This window comes from Nelumbo lutea, chromosome 5 (genome assembly GCF_056320005.1).
Source record: "Nelumbo lutea isolate HS-2025 chromosome 5, American lotus-T2T, whole genome shotgun sequence".
NCBI lineage: Eukaryota > Viridiplantae > Streptophyta > Magnoliopsida > Proteales > Nelumbonaceae > Nelumbo > Nelumbo lutea.
In genome coordinates this window covers 84,901,535-84,920,406 of record NC_142688.1, presented here as the reverse complement: position 1 = coordinate 84,920,406, position 18,872 = coordinate 84,901,535, and the positions used below count along the sequence as shown (strand labels likewise).

The window sequence follows — 18,872 nt, the reverse complement described above, 5'->3', positions numbered from 1 at the left end:
GATCTTTGTAATTATTTGGTCTTCGATTTTAGGAAAATCAAAGAACAGTGAGAGGAGCCAGTTCTTCCCATATGAAGTGGCAAGCAATAATTGAGTGAAATCTGCAACCGAGACCTCGCAGACTGCCAGACATTTCCTCAATTCTATATAAAGAAACCATCAGGGTTTCGAACTCTGCCTCCTTAATCCTTATATGCTTGCATAGTCAACAGTGGCGCTTCTCAAAATCAAACTGCTGGAATCACTACCATGACTCGTACGAGATAGAAAAGCATTGCCCTATATTACATGCATAAATTCCAAACTTGTCTGTTTACAATAGTTTACCTTTTTTTTTCTTTTTACTATTCCTTTTTTCTAACTTACAAATTGTCACAATCCACCCTCCTTCCCTTGAGAAAGGGAAAACTTCAGTTTATCAGTTTCTTTCTCAAAAGCTCGATTGGTCAGACATCCCTGGATGAGCTCACCTACCTCAAGTAACAGCCTCAGGTGCAGAATTGCAGTAAGGAGTGTGTAAGCAAACTAATCGTGTGGACAATAAGCAAACTATTGCAAATCCCATACCCACCAAAAACCCAACACTGCTCTTCCGAACATCCAATTTAACTGCACGTTGGATTATGCTCCCAAAGCTCGGGACTAATGTTCCACATGCAAAGACCATCAAGTGGTCAAGCCCACTGTAGTCAATTCCAGCAAGAATTGCTCCAATTGCTGAGACTGGACCAGCAAATCCAGTTAGGGTGGCAGCTGCCAGTGCTGCACGCCAGCTGTCAGTAGCACCAAATATGCAGCTGGCAACTGCAGCTCCTCGAGGAAGTCCATGTAAGGAGACAGGAAGGACCATGTGCCGCCCCAGCCCATAAGCTTTTGGTGCAGCCACTCCCAGTGCAAGGCCCTCCACCAAAGCATGCAAACCAACGGCCCCACATGCCAAGAATGACTGTAGGGTGAGAGCACTCACTATAAAACCTGAAGCGCCTGACAATTCATTCACAGAAGCTTTTTTGCGGCTTGCAAGCTTCAAAATGCCAGATGTTGAAGTGCGAAATAAGAGAGCACCCATCACAAGGAGTAACAGAAGTGGGAAGAAGCCCATCTTTGAAGAGGCGAGTAATTGTAGTGGGCGCCAGGCAGCAAGGACAAAGGCAATGCCAGAAGCCACACCAGTGAGAAGAGCATGTTGAAGATGGAAGGCAATAGCAAATGCAATAAGCGAGACACCACCAAAAAATGGCCCTAGACCAAAAAGTAGTGAAACAAAGAAGCCAGAAGCATCCTCCAAGCTGCAGAATGAACCAATCAAAACTCAAGTAATTGAAACAAGAACATGAACAAGCAAACTTACACAAGCATGTAAAGCTGTACACAGAAAGAAGTATTGTATCACAAACATACATGTATACCATCTTGTCAGTTTGGACAATATATTTCATAGGTTAATCACAAGACAGAGCAAAAATGATGCTATCCAAAAGGAATGGACTTGGATTTGGCATACCAGGTGATTAAGAAATGAACAGTTGTATACCAAATGGGTGAACCTAATGAACTCCTCAACTCCCACCGTGAAAGCATTGACAAACCTACGTTTTGCTTTTCTTTGCATTATCTAATAACATAAGAGAAGCTCCGATAGGTTATAAAATGAGAGAAAGTAGATTGAAATGGTTTGGTTACGTGCATAGAAGACCTATTAGAGCACCTGTTAAGAAAAGGGATCTGCTACAGTTGAAGGGGCTAGAAGAGCTAGGGGCAAACCAGAAAGGACTTGGGTGAAAGTAATAAGAAATCACTCAAGCGCCCATATTTAACAATGGGTATGAGACTGAATAGAATGGAATTGAAAAACAAGATTCATGTATCTGATCCCATAAAGTTGGGACAAGGCTTAGATGATGATGATGATGATGATCTAATCACATAACAGTGCCTAAAATAATCATATGAATGTAATGGTGAATCAAAAAAATGTTATGTTTCCTGTGGCCTGTTTTTACAACTAAAATTTTTACCTGAGCTATGACATGCCATACGGCCCATACCATATTCTATTATCATAGAGAAGTAGGAAACAAATAACATACCTGTACTGATTGCTGAAACTCTGGAGCACCGTAGCAAGAGCTTCCATAAATGCTACAGACAGTGTAGCTGCAGAAGCAACCTGAGAAGGGGAGGCTTCCTGGTGACAATAAATAAATTAATTAATAAACTTACTAATGACGAAAAAGCAGAAGAAACTTGCATAACATTCAGCAGATGTTATTTTGCAAGAACAACCAGCATTTACATGGCATTTCTTATATGTAGTTAATTTTTCAAAAAGGAGTACAACACAGACAAAAATTATAATAAAAAAAAACAAAGTTATTACTGTCATAAGACAAATGTGGCACTATAGATGAGCAGTCTAAGGATTGATTTATGCCTTCGGTTTCTGAATTCAAATTGGAGTCAACCATAAGCCTTTGTCAGTCTCCTGTAGAAAACAATTACTTATTGTTTGAGATCCATGACCTATCTTGCCTTCAGATCTGATCTCTTTATTACTTGGCTTCCCCTGCCATCTAACAAAATTCCTGATCTACAGATAGGCCGTGGTCTTTCAACTGCTTACTTTGACTTCAAATATGTCAATAGAACTGCTTGTGTGAACATTGAAAGCAGGCAAGACTGGTATGATAAGGAAAACTCTCCAAATGCCACAATAATTGTTGATGAGAATGAGGATGGATTGGAAGGAGGGGTGGAAACAGAGAGATAGAGAGTTGAGTGAAAGTATTTGGAAGCAAATGGAGGATAATCTGAATTGGTAGTTGGAAGAGAAAGGGAAGGAGTACTGGGAGGTTGTTGTAGATTCTAGTAACAAGGGAGGTGGAGAATTGGCTTTGGGTTTGGAGGGAACTGAGGGAGCACACTGGTGATTATGGGGAGGGATGCTGAAGGGTGTGTTGTGAATGTAGTCGTAGAGGACGTATATGAAACCTTGGGGATAAAAAAATTGTAGAGCTAGAGGGAAAAGGGGAGGTTAGTAAGGCTAGAAAATGAAGGACAGAATAGAGATGGTTACTAATGTGAGGTTGAATCCATCTTCTGAGAATATGTCTTAGCCACACTATCCCATGCTTCCTTGCTTGAACATCAACAAATAATGCTTACTAATGTGAGGTTGCACCGAATTTACAAGCCATCCAATTACCATGTAATTTTCTTGCATCAACTACTCATAAGAAGAATCGGTCTCCTCAAGTTTCTTACTATAGCCTGTAACATAACCTAGCTTCCCTCTACTACACACATAAATACACATGGATTGAGTCCACTCCAAGAAATTTGTCCTATCCAGCTTTACTGTAGTTACAGGATTGTAAAAATTGCCTACAGCGCCTGCTGGACCAACTCCAAGATTTGTAAATTGCTTGGAATCAAGTCCAGATTGCTTCATTGATTCAAGAAATCACTGGAATTTTTTTTTTATGAACAAGTAGAGATAGAAATAGTACAAGCATGAAGCACCCTATGAGGAGGCATGAGGTGTTACCTCCCCTTAAAGGTGGTTCCAAACCCAACTCTTTCCATGGTTCTCATAAGCCATTTGATTTTTTTTTATGATGTCCCTATATCCCCAAACAACAGTTTCTAGGTCCGACATCCATCCCACTATCACCTTAAGAGTCTCCTTTTCGCTTTTCGGTAAGTTACTTACCCGGGTAAATGCAGTTATCTAGGTAAGTTTTTCTTGGGAAACACTTACCCAGGTAAGTGCATTTACCTATGTTCTTTTATTTCTCATGCAAATAAGGCAATGACCATTTTATCCATAAAAATCCATTATTAAAAGGGGCATTTTTGTTCCATTCAAGTGTTGGCAACTTTCCCCCTAGGTGGGAAGGTTATTTACCCACCTAGGAGATGGGTATCACTCACCCAGGTAAGTGGTATGCAGGAAAATAAACTTTCCCTGGTCCCCACATAAATCTGAAAAAAGAACATGGGATTCTTGGTCAATGGGAACCAAAATCCCATTGACCAACTTTCCCCCCTCTCAAAATCTGAAAAAATAACGCCCCCTAACTATCAAATTAGTCACTCCAAGTTGGTTGGAAATCTGTAGTCCTTGTACCACAGCTAATATCTCAGCCCTTGTAGAGTCTCCATAACCCATTGGACCTGAGAATAAGGACAGAATGTTGCCATCCTTATTCCTCAAGATCCCTCCTATACCCGAAGGTCCTGGATTGCCTTGACTGCTCCCATCAAAGTTCAACTTTACAACTCCTTCCGGAGGGGGTAACCAACTTGCTTGTGTTCTATTTTTTCTTGGATGATGTGGAGGCCACTGCTGCCCAACTCCTTCGAAGGTCATCATTAGAGTAATCAGCAAAGAGATCAGTAGTTTTTAACCAAAGGATTGCCCTTGTCAGTATACAATCCTTTATTTCAAAAATGCTTCTCTCCTTCTCCTAGAAAATTCTGGTATTTCTTTCCTCCCAAATGGTCCATAAGAGGGCTGCCCTAATACATTTCCACATTACTTTCCCTCTCTTTATTGGCCAACCAAAAAAAGACGGATCAAAAAGCAGATTTACTTCAAGAGGCAGGTTCCACCTGTACCCAAACAGCATAAAAACCCAATTCCAAATATTTACTAATAGAAGAGCAAGAAATCAGTAGGTCATAACAGTCCTCATTCTGCACTTTACATAAAATGCACTAATTGGGGGACAAGCATGAATAAGGTCTCTTTTTTGTACATTGTCCACAGTATTAATTTTACCATAATACACTTCCCAACAAAAACCAGCAATTTTAAGTGGAATTGGCCTTGACCAGACCTCTTTAACTGGGAAATCACTGGAAGTTTTACTGTAAACAAGAACAAGGTTTTACAACACCAGAGCAACTGACCTACAATCAATTCTTCCCTGGATCAAGATACCTCAATTCAAGACCTGGGAGAAATTGGAGAAAGTTCAGTCGCTCCACCAGTAAACACCAAACAGTTTCCAATGCAGATTGATCTCAATGAGGGTCCACCAGGAAGCTTTTAACCACAAAATGCCAGCCTGGAAGTCTCCCTAGGTATCACAACCAAAAAGTGGCTCCTATCGGGTTGGTTCAAATTTAGGGCAAAACTCTCCAGTAATCTTTCTAGGCAGCAAACAATACTCCTAAATCCTCTCCCAACCAGGTGAAATCAATTGTAGATGATCAGCAAGTTAATACTCCATACACACTGCTAATCCTAGAGTGCATGGGTTGAAAGAAGAGAGAAAACGAAAAGGACTTGGCTCTAACACCAAGTTATCAACCAAAACTGCAATAAATCTGTGTATTCAATCAAAGAAATCAAGAGATACTGATCTGAAATAGTAGGAAGGAAGGAAGGAAGAAGGACTTTGGAAGAAAGAATCGTAGTTGTCCCCCAGCCCTCTAATCAAATTTTATTCAATCTAAACATAACTAAAGAATAAATTACAAGGATGCCCCTCATAGGGTGGCTGTAAGAACAAATAATAAAAATGAGGTCTTAGGCCCATCATAACGAAGGCCTTAGGCAATCTCTGGCATTCTCCCAAAGTTCCTCAGATTTGCAAGGTATGATGTCTGCTCTGGTAATTCTGTTCTTTTAGGGAAGATACTTGGGTGAGTAACCAACCTCTCCAAGACCTATCCTCCTTTTATTCCATATCCCTAATCCTTCTTTAAAAAGGAGCCGGCCCCTAGGTTCTTGTCCTCCCCAATCCTCCCTTTGTCCTTAAACTGGGATTTTGGCTTTCGTAGAGGGTTGAGGGAAGAGGAGTCTGCTTGTACAGCTGAGTTGTTACTCCTATGTGACTGTTTGTTTAGCCCCTCTTAATCCTGACAGAAAATTTTGGACCTTAACCCCGAGTGTCTCCTTCTCTTGTGCCTCTTTCTTCAAGTCCCTTAGCTCCACTTCCTCCCCTTTGGTGTTTCTAGTTAAAGAAATTTGGTCTAGGCACATCCCCGCTAAAATAGCGGTTTTTTGCTAGGAAGTTTACCATGGTAAGATTAATCCTTTGGACAACTTGCAAAAAAAGAAACATTTTATATGTTTGTCCCCAAACTGGTGCACTCTTTGTAAAATGCTTTGTGAGGACTGTTACCATCTGATCATATCTTGCTCCTTTGACACAGCTATTTGGAATTGGATTTTCTTGTTGTTTGGGTGCAGGTGGAACTAGCCATCCGATGTGAATTTGCTCTTCGATCCGTCTATCTTTGGTTGGCCCATGAAGAGGGGGGAAATTAATGTGGAAATGTGCTAGAGCCAGATACCTTTGGCTGAAAGCTTCAACACTTTTTGATAATTACTCCCATGATGATCTCAGGAGAAACTGGGCAGCAGTGGCTATCCCCTCCGGAGGGCGCTGTGAAATTGAACTTTGATGGGAGTAGTCAAGGGAACCCAAGGTTGTAGGGCATAGGAGGGGTTTTGAGAGATGAGGATAGCAACATTCTTTCCTTATACTCAGGACCAGTGGAAGTTGGAGACTCTACAAGGGCTGAGATACTAGCAGCAGTACAAGGAATACAGCTTGCCAACCAACCCGAAGTGGAGAATTTGGTAATTGAGGGAGATTCCAAAGTGGTTGTGGGTTGGTTGGCAAACCCAAATACTGTTAAATGGAATTATAGGGATCTCGTAAGAAGAGTTAACTGGCTTACAAGAAACATGTCAGCCAATTTTCAGTGGGAAAGCAGATCAGCAAATGTTTCGGCTGATTCTCTTGCTAAACAAGGGGTCTCAAGGGTTTTCTTTACCGGGAAACTTTGTAAACTGATTTCTGTTTAGTGTGAGTTTCGTGCTTTCATCCTTAAAGAAGAGGTTGCATCTCGTGCCTCTTCTTAGGCTGTTTGTATGCTCACTTTTCACTATTAATAACAATTTCATTCATTTATCAAAAAATAATAAAAGAAATGAAACAAATAACTTGCAAAGGACTCTCACTAAGCGGGTTTTGATCGAAGGAAGAATTTGGACTTGTTGAATCAGGGAACCCCTACACTTTTATCTCTTGTTCTGTCTTTTATTCCTTTACTTCCTTCTAAAGAGGTTTCTAGCTTATGCTTGGCTACCTGTGCAAGTCCTGTCAGATCCCCACCTGCTATGGAACTCTCAATCCGAAGTGCCATAGTCTTGGAGCCAAAGAACCTTGTGATTGATAGAGTAGAGGAAGAGAGGGCTAGAGTTGTATCTTTAATCCTGGAAGTTCTAGCTGACCCAACCTTAGGTTTGGATTGTGCTTATGCTAGACTAAACCAACCCATTACCCAAACAAAGCCAACCCAGAACGAGACCTTGAAGGGAATAGAGGAAGGTAGGCAGGAGGGGAAGGAGGGCTTAGAAGGAGCTAGGATGGTCGGTATAAAGGCAGAAGAAAAGAAGGTTTACCTGAGAAAGAAGAGTAAGCAAAGGAAAAGGAAAATGAGTGAGATTGAGAAGCTTAAGAGTGGAATAAATTATGAGGAGAACAGGAGTATGAAAAAAAGAAGAGGGGAGTGTTGAGTACCACCAGCCCAAGGGTGTTACAAATCATTACTATGAAAATAATAAGTTGGAACGTAAGAGGTTTAGGAAGTGCCAAGAAGAGAAAGCTAATCAGAAATGCATTCAGGAAAGAAAAACCAAACTTGATCATGATTCAAGAAACCAAATTATCAGATAATAGAAGGTGGATAAGGAGCATTTGGGGAGCCAGGGGTTTGAGTTGGTCATATGCACCCTCGTAGGGAGAGCTCCAGGGGGGATTCTGACCATATGGAGGAATGAGGAAATGGAATGCGTGGAAGAATTGACTGGTTAGTAATCAATCACTCTAAAAATTAAAAGAAAGTTGGATGGAAGAGAATGGGCATTAACAAATGTGTATGGTCCTAATTCTTATAGAGACAGAAAAGCTTTTTGGGAGGAATTATGTGCTATTAGGGGCTTGTGGGATGGTCTGCGGTGTGTGGGGGTGATTTTAATGTCATCAGATACTTGGGGGAATCAAACAACCCGAACCAGGGATTTACTACTAGCATAGTTCAATAGGCTAATTGATTCTCTGAAATTAAGAGAACCCCCCCCCCCTTTGCTTCAGGTGGATTATACTTGGTCAAACTTTGAATCCCCCCCAACCTTCTCTAAAGTGGACAAATTCCTCATATCTCCTGAGTGGGAAGAAATGTGGGGATCCTTAATAGCAAGAGGATTACCTAGAGTTACTTCAGACCATTGTCCTATTTGTATTGAGAAAGAAATCCCAGGGGGAGGCCCTTCTCCTTTCAGATTTGAGAATATGTGGTTTGAAGACCCTACACTTAAGATTAGGCTAAAGGAGTGGTGGGAGGCACCCAGACCTTTGGGGAGGTTGAAAATGATAGGTTTCTCCAGGAAACTAAAGAGGCCAAAAGAAAAAAAATAAAATAAAAGATTGGAATAAAGCCCATTTTGGAAGGTTAGAAGAAATAAAAGATAACTTGGTGGAGAGGATTGAGGAGATAGATAGGAAAGAGGCTCTCAAAGTTATTTCAGAAGAAGAAAGAGGAGAAAGATGGAATCAAAAGCAAAAACTGAAAGAGATATTACGAAAGGAGGAAATTTATTGGAGACAGAAATCAAGGTGTCAATGGCTTGTGGAGGGGGATGGAAACACTAAGTTTTTTCATTCTCTTACAGTTGGAAGGAGAAAGAAGAACTTAATCCTTAGTGTGGAGGAAGGACAAGTGGTAAGTGAAAGTCGAGGGATTACAAGGATTTTAGTAAAACATTTTAAAGAAATTTTCTCAAGTCCACAAGGAATGTTGCCAAAATTGCCAGAGTTGGAAGGGGATGTTCAGTCAAAAGAGCAATCTCTTGCTTTAGAAAGGAGATTTTCTTTGCAAGAGATCAAGGAAGCTATTTTTTCAATTGACAGATTTAAAGCCCCTGGGCCGGATGGTTTCTCCATTGCCTTTTATCAAGAGTGTTAGGATATGGTGAAATTAGACATCTTGGAAGTATTTAACGAATTCTTCTCCAAAGGGGAGGTTTCACCAGAAGCAAATGCCACATTTATCACTTTGATTCCAAAGAAGAGGGAGGCCAAAACTCCTAAAGACTTTAGACCAATAAGCCTCGTTGGGAGTGTTTACAAAATTCTGTCAAAGGTCTTATCAGAAAAACTAAAAAAGGTGTTACCCTCGATCATCTCTCCTTTCCAAGGTGCTTTTGTACAAGGATGAAGGAAGGCAGATTTTGGATCAAATCTTGGTGGCTAATGAATGCGTTGGGGAAAGAAGGGTAGAGAAAAGGGGTTGGTTTGTAAAGTAGATCTAGAAAAAGCCTATGACTTGGTTAATTGGGAAGTCCTTCTAAAAATATTAGAGAGGCTAGGATTTGGAGCTAGATGGAGGTCTTGGATTAAAGGATGTTTAAGTTCAGCTCATTACTCAATCCTAATCAATGGTACAGCAAAGGACTTCTTCTCAGCCAGGAGAGGAATTAGGCAAGGTGACCCCTTATCCCCATTCTTGTTTACCCTAATGGCAGAAGTGTTAAGCAGAATGGTGGCAAAAGTTGATGCTCAAGGCCTTATTAGAGGTTAGAGGATAGGTAGAAATCAGGAGATTGTTACCCATCTCCAATTTGGAGAAGACACTATCTTTTTTTGTGAAGGAAACAATGAGGAACTGGTGGAAAATTTGAGGGTGTTGTTGAATAATTTTGTGGGAGTAATAGGGCTGAGGATAAATAGGACCAAAAGTGGAATTGTAGGGGTGAATTTGGAAGGAGAACTAATAATATTTGCGGAGAACCTGGGGTGTGAGATCAGAAGCTGGCCTATCAGTTACTTAGGTCTACCCTTAGGAGGAAATCCCAGGTCAGTTGGGTTCTGGAAACTAGTTTTAGAAAGGTTTGATAGGAAATTAGCCCTTTGAAAGAGGAATTATATTTCTTTGGGTGGAAGAATAACCTTGATTAGAGCCACTCTGGCAAACCTCCCCACCTGTTTCCTTTCAACCTTTAGAATCCCTTCTAGGGTAGCAAGGTGCTTAGGGAAGTATATGAGAGATTTCCTTTGGGACCCAAGAGAGGAAAGGAATGACCATTTGATTAAGTGGGAGCAGGTTATCAAACCAAAGAAACAAGGGGGTTTAGGAATTGGGAACATCCTTTTAAGGAACACATCTCTACTAGGTAAGTAGCTTTGGAGGTTTCCCTATGAGGGTGGCAGACTATGGCACAAAGTGATTGAGAGCACTCATGGGGTGGATGGAAATGGTTGGGATGCAAAAGTTTCCCCTCACAATTCTTTAGCTTCTCCTTGGAAAGCAATTCATGAAATCTACCCTACTTTCCTCAACTCCATCCGGTTCGATGTGGGACAAGGTAATAAAATTCTGTTTTGGGAAGATTTATGGATAGGGAAAACCCCACTTAAAGACCAATTTCATGATCTCTTTGCGCTATCTAACCTCAAGGGGGAAGCTATATCCATGTTGGGAACACCATGTCCAAATGGTGTGAACTGGAATTTGGGCTTTAAAAGGGGACTAAAGGAAAATGAGTGTGAGTCTTTAATCCGATTGCTGGACCTCCCAAGGCAAATCCACTTGGACCTTTCGCTGGAAGACTAGAATTTGCGTAGGCACTCCAGACTGCCTCTTTTCTTGCTCCTCTTTCTTCAAAGTACTTGCTACCCCCAACCTCCTAGGTGGGGATTTTCCTGTGAAAGAAATTTGGTGTAAGCCTATTCCCCTGAAGATCCAAGCCTTCTGCTGGGAAATATTTTTTGGTAACTTAAACACTTGTGATATGCTACAAAAAAGAAGGCCATACATTTACCTTTCTCCTCATGTGTGCTCGATGTGTAAGGAAAGTGGTGAGACCCTGTCTCATTTAATGATATCTTGTTCTTTTGTGACTCGAATATGGGAATTCTTTTGTACTCTCTTTGGCTGCAGGTGGGTTCCCTCTCAAGATGTGGTAGGACTCCTCAACCATGAGTTCTTGAGACACCAAAAGAAAAGAGGGATGGTAAGTGGAAAGCAACAAAGGCAGCAATTTGCTGGGTAATATGGGAAGCAAGGAACAACAGAATTTTCTTAGAAAAAAGTAGAACAATAGAGGAAGTGATTGATAGTATCAAGGTGAAAGTAGCCCATTAGGTAAAACCCTTGGATAACCTTCAAGTCTTCTCAATCACAGACATTCTAAGAACATGGTCCGAAGTAGCACACTCTTCGAGAGTAAGTGATAAAGTAAGGCTGGAGTGGAAACCACCAGAAGGGAATAAAGTAAAACTGAATTTTGACGGGAGCTCCTTTGGAAATCTGGTCATCTCAGGAATAGGAGTATTAAGAAATCCAAAAAGGAGGATATTGGGTATGTTCTCAGGACCAATTGGCACTGGAAACTCACTAAAGGCTGAACTATTGGCATTACTACAAGGGTTAAAGCTAGCCAAATAGCTAGGATACAGACACGTTGAAGTGGAAGGGGATTCAAAAGTAGTAATTTCATGGGCAGCAAACAGCAGTCATACCCCATGGACGTTTAAACATGTGATTGGGAAGTGGATAAGATTGCAAAGGAGGTTGAGGCTGAATTTAAATGGGTCCGAAGAAGTGCAAATGGGCTAGCTAAAGGTTAGCAAAACAGGGGGCATTGAGACGGCAATTATTTTGGGCTGCACTGTAATGAGGGATAGAATAGAGTGATTAAGGGCGATCAATAGTCCCATCACCAAGTTGTATAAACTGTTTACAATCTGAATTTTAATAAAATACATGTTTACTGATAAAAAAAATGAAACAAAAAAGAGCTGTTCAACCCAACATCTCAGCAGGATGAGAAAGAAACTGCTACAACATTGTTTAAGGGCTGCAATATTATGGAGCATTTAGGGGAAAGAAACACAATGATATTTGATAATAAGGAGGTGGGGTGGAGTATTTGATTGATTTGATCAAGGTAAGGGTGGTCCATTAGGTATCAGTTTATGAAGAGTTCAAAGGTATTAAAATGGATGATCTCTTTAAGAGGGTGGAAAACTCTGGATAACTGTTTAATGGAAGAGCACAGAGAGTGATTAATTGATCCACCCCAAGTAGGCAGCCTCAAGTTCAACTTTGTTGGCTTCTGTCCGGGCAATCTGGGTGAATCAGGGGTAGGTGTTGTTGTAAGGGATGAATCTTGTACTATCAAGTTAAGTTTCATTGAAGCAGTTGGTGTTGGCAACTCACTGAAGGCTGAATTGTTGGCACTACAGAATTGGATGGGGGTGATTGTTGACAGTCACTGCAAAGTAAAGTTGTTATCTCATGGCTTAATTCTGAGGAAGAACCATCACGGAAGTTCAGGGTCTAGGTCAGGGAAGCCAAAATTACGGAAGAAACCCAAATAACTCATTCAAGTGAGTCCCAAGATCAACTTATGCCCTTGCTGATAGTCTAGCCAAAGCTAGTGTCAGTTGTCAAGGGTGTAGTATTTTGGGGAATGCCTGGGCCAAGGATCCAATTGTAATCTGCTAATTGTTCTATTTGATGTGCATGATCAGCTCTTAGATGTTGTTGTAATTTCCCTACTATCTAGCCTTGACAGTTTTGGGTTCTTTCTTCAGATTTTAATGCAACTCTGTTGTTTATCAAAAAAATTAATGTTAATAGAAATACAAAATAAATGGAGGCGCATTACCTTAAAAGCATCAGGGAGGACCTCTGCTATAACCATCCAAATCATACACCCAGCAGCAAAGCCCGTACAAAAAGGTAACAATTTGTTAAATGCATCAGCACATATGAATGATGGGACAGCTACAATAGGCTGCAGGGAAAAAACATATGTCAACACACATGTTGAGGGAGATCAAACAACCATAGAGGTGAAACAAAGGGTGATTTTTTTTCTGCCAAGCATAAACTGAAAATTCATAATTAAACATCATCTGAGGTTTGTTTGTTCATTAACAACTTGACACTTTTTTTTTAGAAAGAAGGTAAAGCATTCATTAACACTATATTACGTATTTATGTTGCTGAAAGATATACACTCAGATGATAGCACGCATTATTAGAAGATTCAAACACTGTATTTGCATGATACAATCCACCTAAATTCATGAAGCTTGGGCAAGAAAGTAACATATTGCCCAATATGCAGCACTTGCTATTCCATTCAACCATTTGCCTTTCACTCAAAGGATAACATATAGGAGTACAACTTGGTTGGGCTCAGGTAGAGCATTTCTTAAAATTTGAAAGTGTAAATTCTCAATTTGGGTAACCAATTTTCACCCTTAAAAACATAAACCAAACTGTTATTAGAAATTATGCAGTAAGAAATGCTCAAACACACAAGGAAGAAACCATTAGGCCTTACCTGGGGTAGTGATGTAATCACACTCCATAGCATAGCATTTTGTGGAGAAACCCCTCTTGATGCAAGAACCATACTAACAGCTAATCCTTCTGGAATGTTGTGCACAGCTATAGCCAACGTTACCAAAAGGCCTTGAGAAAATCCTTTTGATCCAGCAAAAGAGACACCAACCCCAGAGCCTTCTCCAAAAGAATGAAGAGTCATTATCCCAATAACAAGAACAACCTTACTTGCCTCTGCACCTTTTATATCCAACATGCTTATTTCCCCATATTGTTCAAGAAACTGCATGAAAACAAAGATGCTCTTCATAAGAAAAAGTTGGCATGTAAATGTAGAAATTACATCTTCACCAATGAAGAGTTCATGGTAAACTAAACGCACAGAGATGTTTAGAAAATGGAGAGCTGTGTCCCTGTTGCTTCTATCCACGATCATGCCAGTATATGTAACCGGGTATCATAGTCTGCAGATGCTCTAGATAGCTAGAGAAGGGATTGATAGAAATTCTTTGTATCCAGATAGATTTGCCAGGCTGGTTGTGTATGAAAACCTGTAATTAGAAAGCCTCTGATTGCTGTTTTTGCTTTCCAACCTTTTTTTGTTTCCACTCATCTCTTGAACCTAAGGTTCTATTGTATAGATAATTTACTTTATTATAATAAAATTCCTTGACCTTGTTACCTATCAAAACTATCTTAGAAATGGGACATGACCATGTTATGACAAACCTTTACACTTCTATAAAATACAAATCAAGACAAACTGGACAGCTTCATTTAGAAAGGAATAGAAATAAAATGTCATGTAACTTAAAAATGAAATCTATCCATGGAAGGAATAGAAACATATTGCAAAGACCTTTTCTTCTTGGGGCGGGGCGGGGTGGGAGGAAAATGGGTAGCCCTCCCCCAAATCCCCAAGATAACCCCCCCCCCCCCCGACCCTGGTGAAGGGGTGATTCAATCCCAAACCTCTGCTATAACAAGCTAGAGACCTTACCAGCAAGCACTGGCACCTTCACAAAGACATTTGCATTGAAGAATGTCAAAAAACAAATTATAAGGTGTAAACATATTATTGCAAGAAAAAAGAGAGAAAAAAGCACACACACACACATTTATATATATACCATGACTTTATGCTATAGTATTTTGTGGTTAAGAGAAACTCTAAGTGGTTGGTATACATTACCTTCTTACAAAGCCAAATGAACATGCCACCCGCTAGTATCCCAAAGACAACCCAGTTCCCACTGCCATGGGACTGGCCTTCTTGGAGAAGGTCAAAGCTTGCAGCCAACATCACCCCAGCAGCCATTCCATTGCATACTCCAGCCCATTGTGGATCAAGCTCTACAAAGAAGAACGGAACAGCACCTAACCCAGTTGCAGCAGCCATTGCCAGAGTAGACCATGCAACTGTGGAAATGGATACTCTACCATTCCCACCCTTCCTCTCACCAAACCCATTATATTTATCCTTGGAGACATCAGAGGCAATCTGGATACCAGAGCCATCTATAACAGTATTTTCTACATTCCTTTGAGGAGCAGTCCTTATCCTTCCAGTAAATTTTCTTTCAGGCTCAGCTACAACATAACCATATAACACTACAAAAAGAGTTAAATGTAAGAAGACCTGCCTTAAACTCAAAGCCATTGTTACTCATATAGGGTTCACCAGATTTGATGTTTCCAATTGGTATGCTTTATCTGGATCATCGTTCAGTGCCTGTAAACTGATCAATCTGTTGTTTCCTCAAAAACTTGTAGGATCCAAGGTATTAAGAGTCAATTTCCAGGTAAAATGGCCAATGTATGGTATCCAGAAGGAAAATCAGGGAATAAAAAGTCACTCAAGAATCAAACTCCAAAGCTGCACAAAATCAGACGAATATTTATAAAATTGAATTAAAACATAAAAGTTAGTTATCAATGACAACATGGAGAAATTACATGGAAGAAATCTAAAATTAAACCAAAACAATGCAAAAAAATATATATCAAATCACAAAATGATTTAGTTTCATGTAGAAGCAAAAGGCATACTCCATATCTCTAATGAACAGGCAATATATGGAAATTGAAGAAAGATCAGTTGGAATGAACAGCATATATTTAAGAGAGCTATGAAAATGAAGCTATTGCTCCCAGTCGATAAAAGATCCTAAAAGAAAACTTAATTTCCACCATAAATCACACCTACAAAACCGAATTCAAGAATTATCATGGACTGAGTTATTTATTTAGCTATTTAATGTCAATAATTCACAATAAATACCACCATAAATCACAATAAATGCACAAAGAACTCTTTGTTTGTGTTTGAATAAGCTTTTGCTTTTGAGCTTTGGAGACTGAAAAACAAAGAGTTGCTTAAAAACAAGGTTATCCAAACGCAACCAAAGTTGTCAAAAACATCAAGAAAACAGTGAACATTCTTTATTTTCAATGACGATAATAATGCCCTAGTTTCGCCACAAGTTAGGCCATCGGTTACATGCAAAGATTAATTTGTTTAAGAAAATTAATTTCAATCGACAGATTCAAATTACCAATCTCACAAAAAAAAAGCTACATATCTCCAGAAAACCAGAAAGAACAAACGTCGACAGGTATTGAGAGGATGAATGAGAAAAAACCCAGTTGCGATCGGACGGGGGCAACTCAATTGAAATTGAATAATCATAATCGATATTTAATTTAATGAGCAAAATGGCAGTTGTGACTGAATGGACAAAACGCAAATGAGATAGAATGAACAAGACCAAGTTAACATAGAACGAGAAAAATACAATTGAGAATGAACGAGCAAAACCTAGTTGAAATTGAACGATCAAAACCCAACTGAGACTGGACGACAATGAGCAAAACCCAAGTCAGGTAGCAACCGGACAAAAACCCTAATCCCGAAAGGAAACCCTGATTTTGGACGCAATTAGAAACATAGAATATACCTGTTCGGACATTGCTTCCCATATAGAACCAGGAGAGAAGAACGAGAGATTAGATGAGTAAACCCAACTGAGAACCTTTAAAAAGATCAAGAGACCGATTCAATAATTTAATATCATATATTATGTCAGCACGTTGATTTGTTGCATAAGTCAGAAAGGGAAAAAAAACCAAGAATAAAGGGAATAAGAAACAGACATGGAAGCTGTAAGGAAATCCTCAATGAGGTGAGAAAATCCCTTTACTGGATGAAATGGAATCCAGTATAGCTGATTCTGATCCCGGGAAATTCCGATGGGCGGGAAAGAGGTTTCCCGACGTGGATGGAGAGGAAAAGCAGCGTGGTTATCGTTCGCTGGTTTTGGTGGTGGTGTTGGAAATTTGCGGAGCCCTGAAGAAATGGGACAAGGGTTGATGACTAATGGTCTAACACTCCGACTTGGGACAATCAAATACCGAATATACCCCTGTTTCGAACACAATGTCGAAATTACCCTTGATTCACGTTGTTTTTTCGCTGTCTGGGTAGGTGGAATCTGGAATTTTCCTTTTAGTGGGCGGTGGAATCTGAAATGTAACGCGACGGGTTCAGTCTGCAGTCTGCACTGCTGGGTCCCGACTCCCGAGTTCCAACATTCAACCCAACACGGATGGGATCGAATCCCGAAGATTTCTTGAAAATCACTGCTATGTTGGCTGATTTTAGTGATTTTTATAAAATCGGCCAAATATCGATTATTGAAGGGGACATTTGGGACCGGTGCGTTTCACCATCGTTCCCTATTTCTGCTGATGTGTTATGCATGCCACATCAGCAAATAAACGAAATCAGTAAAAAAAAATAGTATTTGATAGCTCTGTTTTTTAAAAAAAATGTTTTTGTAAAAATTAATTTTGGCATTCGGGAAAAGAAAGGTTTCTTGAAACATCAAATTTTTATTTTTTGAATCGCCTAATGATTCTGCATCACCCCCGTGACAAAAACTTGTTTTTGATATCACACAGTTGTGTTATAAATGTATTATAATATTAAGCCAAATCACTGAAACGCACAAGTCCCAAGCATCCCCCAAATCAACCCTTTTTCATGATCACTTTTTTTATGATTTCTAGTTGATTCTTAATTTTTAAGACATAGCATCTAATATGGCATTGAATAATAACTCTAATACAAAATTAATGGTCATAAAATCAGTACTATACAAATTTGATGCTGATTTCTCAAAAAATGACTTATATGGTGTAAATGATACCAAACAACAATTTTTTGTGACTTTTCAAAAATCATCGATTTCTAGATAATCAGCAAAGAGGGATCATCATCAATACCAAACATCACTTAAAATTGGGTTCAACTATGATAAGATGTTGGTTTGCAATTTGCACCTTTCAATGCAGCATAAACAAGCAAAAGGGGTAATGTTTAACTGGGTATCCGATCAAACCGGTTCTCTAATCAGACCTTATCGGCAATTATGTATTATACTAGTGTTAAATATCCATGGCCAAGATTTTTGAGTGCAGCCTGAAGAGCAAAAAGAGAGGGCAAATGGATATTTAACAATAACATCCATTTGTGTTAGATATGGTGAAGAAGAAAGAGATGGCAATTTTGGATTTTTAAAATATTATAATAGCCATGTGACATTACATACATGGTTTAAAGTATTGATACATTCGATATATACGAATAAAGAGTCGGTTTTAAATAGGGATTATAGTAGATAAGGGCAACTTTTAGACCCTAATATCAATAAAAGTAATATTTAAAAAAATAAAATCAAAAATAGGTTAACATTTTAAAAATAATATCAATTTAGGGCAAAAACATCGTTCATATTCTTCCTCTATCAACCCATTCATCAGTGCCATCGTTCGCCGCCTTTGGCAATACCTCCACCTATCTCCACCCACCTCTGGCAACATTGCCGAAGGTGAGCAGAGGCGGTGATGAATAGATTGCAGGAGGAAGAAGATGAACAATGGTTTGCCCTCAATTGATATTATTTTTAAAAACTTAACCTATTTTTAAAATTTTATAAAAGTATTACTTTTATTGATATTAGGACTATAAATTTGCCTTTATCTGTTTTAATCCCTTTTAAATATGCCCACCCCCTAAAAATAATCAAAGTCTAAAACACCCTTTAGGGTTCCGGACAGCTCCTGAATACAATACGGAATGTATCATATCAAAATTTTAATGTGAACCGATTCTAATGAAGAAGTAACGGATGGATGATATTTGTTTTATTGTGAAAAAATCGGAAATACTTCAATTCATTTTGCATAATATGGGGATATAATTAGTCAATTTCACAAAAGTCATGGATAGTTAAATACTTATAAATATGCATTAAAAGTTGAAATGTCATATAGAGAAATATAAAGGCTGATTTAAACGGACCACCCACGCCAACATGGGGTCTTGAACCGTTCAATGCAAGCTTTCTCAACTTCCACGAGTCAATTCTCATATTTATAAAATTAGTTAAACTGTTTTGAGTGTGACGTCTGACATGCATTGCCAAACTGCCAAT

At 39.4% G+C, this 18,872-nt stretch overlaps 1 protein-coding gene across 2 annotated transcripts; it reads right to left on the bottom strand.

Moving 5' to 3' along the window:
* Positions 1–264: 264 nt before the first annotated feature.
* On the bottom strand, positions 265–16,767 carry LOC148853219 (ZIP metal ion transporter family). 2 transcript variants are annotated; one of them, XM_088943950.1, is made up of 7 exons: positions 16,531–16,765; positions 16,335–16,409; positions 14,570–15,253; positions 13,376–13,660; positions 12,692–12,820; positions 2,091–2,188; positions 265–1,289 (listed from the first exon to the last, which is right to left on the bottom strand). In XM_088943950.1, the coding sequence occupies exons 3-7, from the start codon at positions 15,035–15,037 to the stop codon at positions 476–478; spliced, it is 1,794 nt and encodes a 597-aa protein (XP_088800076.1). In that variant the 5' UTR covers positions 15,038–15,253; positions 16,335–16,409; positions 16,531–16,765; the 3' UTR covers positions 265–475. The 2 variants fall into 2 exon arrangements, with proteins under 2 accessions (XP_088800076.1, XP_088800075.1); XM_088943949.1 differs by lacking the exon at positions 16,335–16,409 and having other exon boundaries at positions 16,531–16,767.
* Between the last annotated feature and the right edge of the window lie 2,105 nt (positions 16,768–18,872).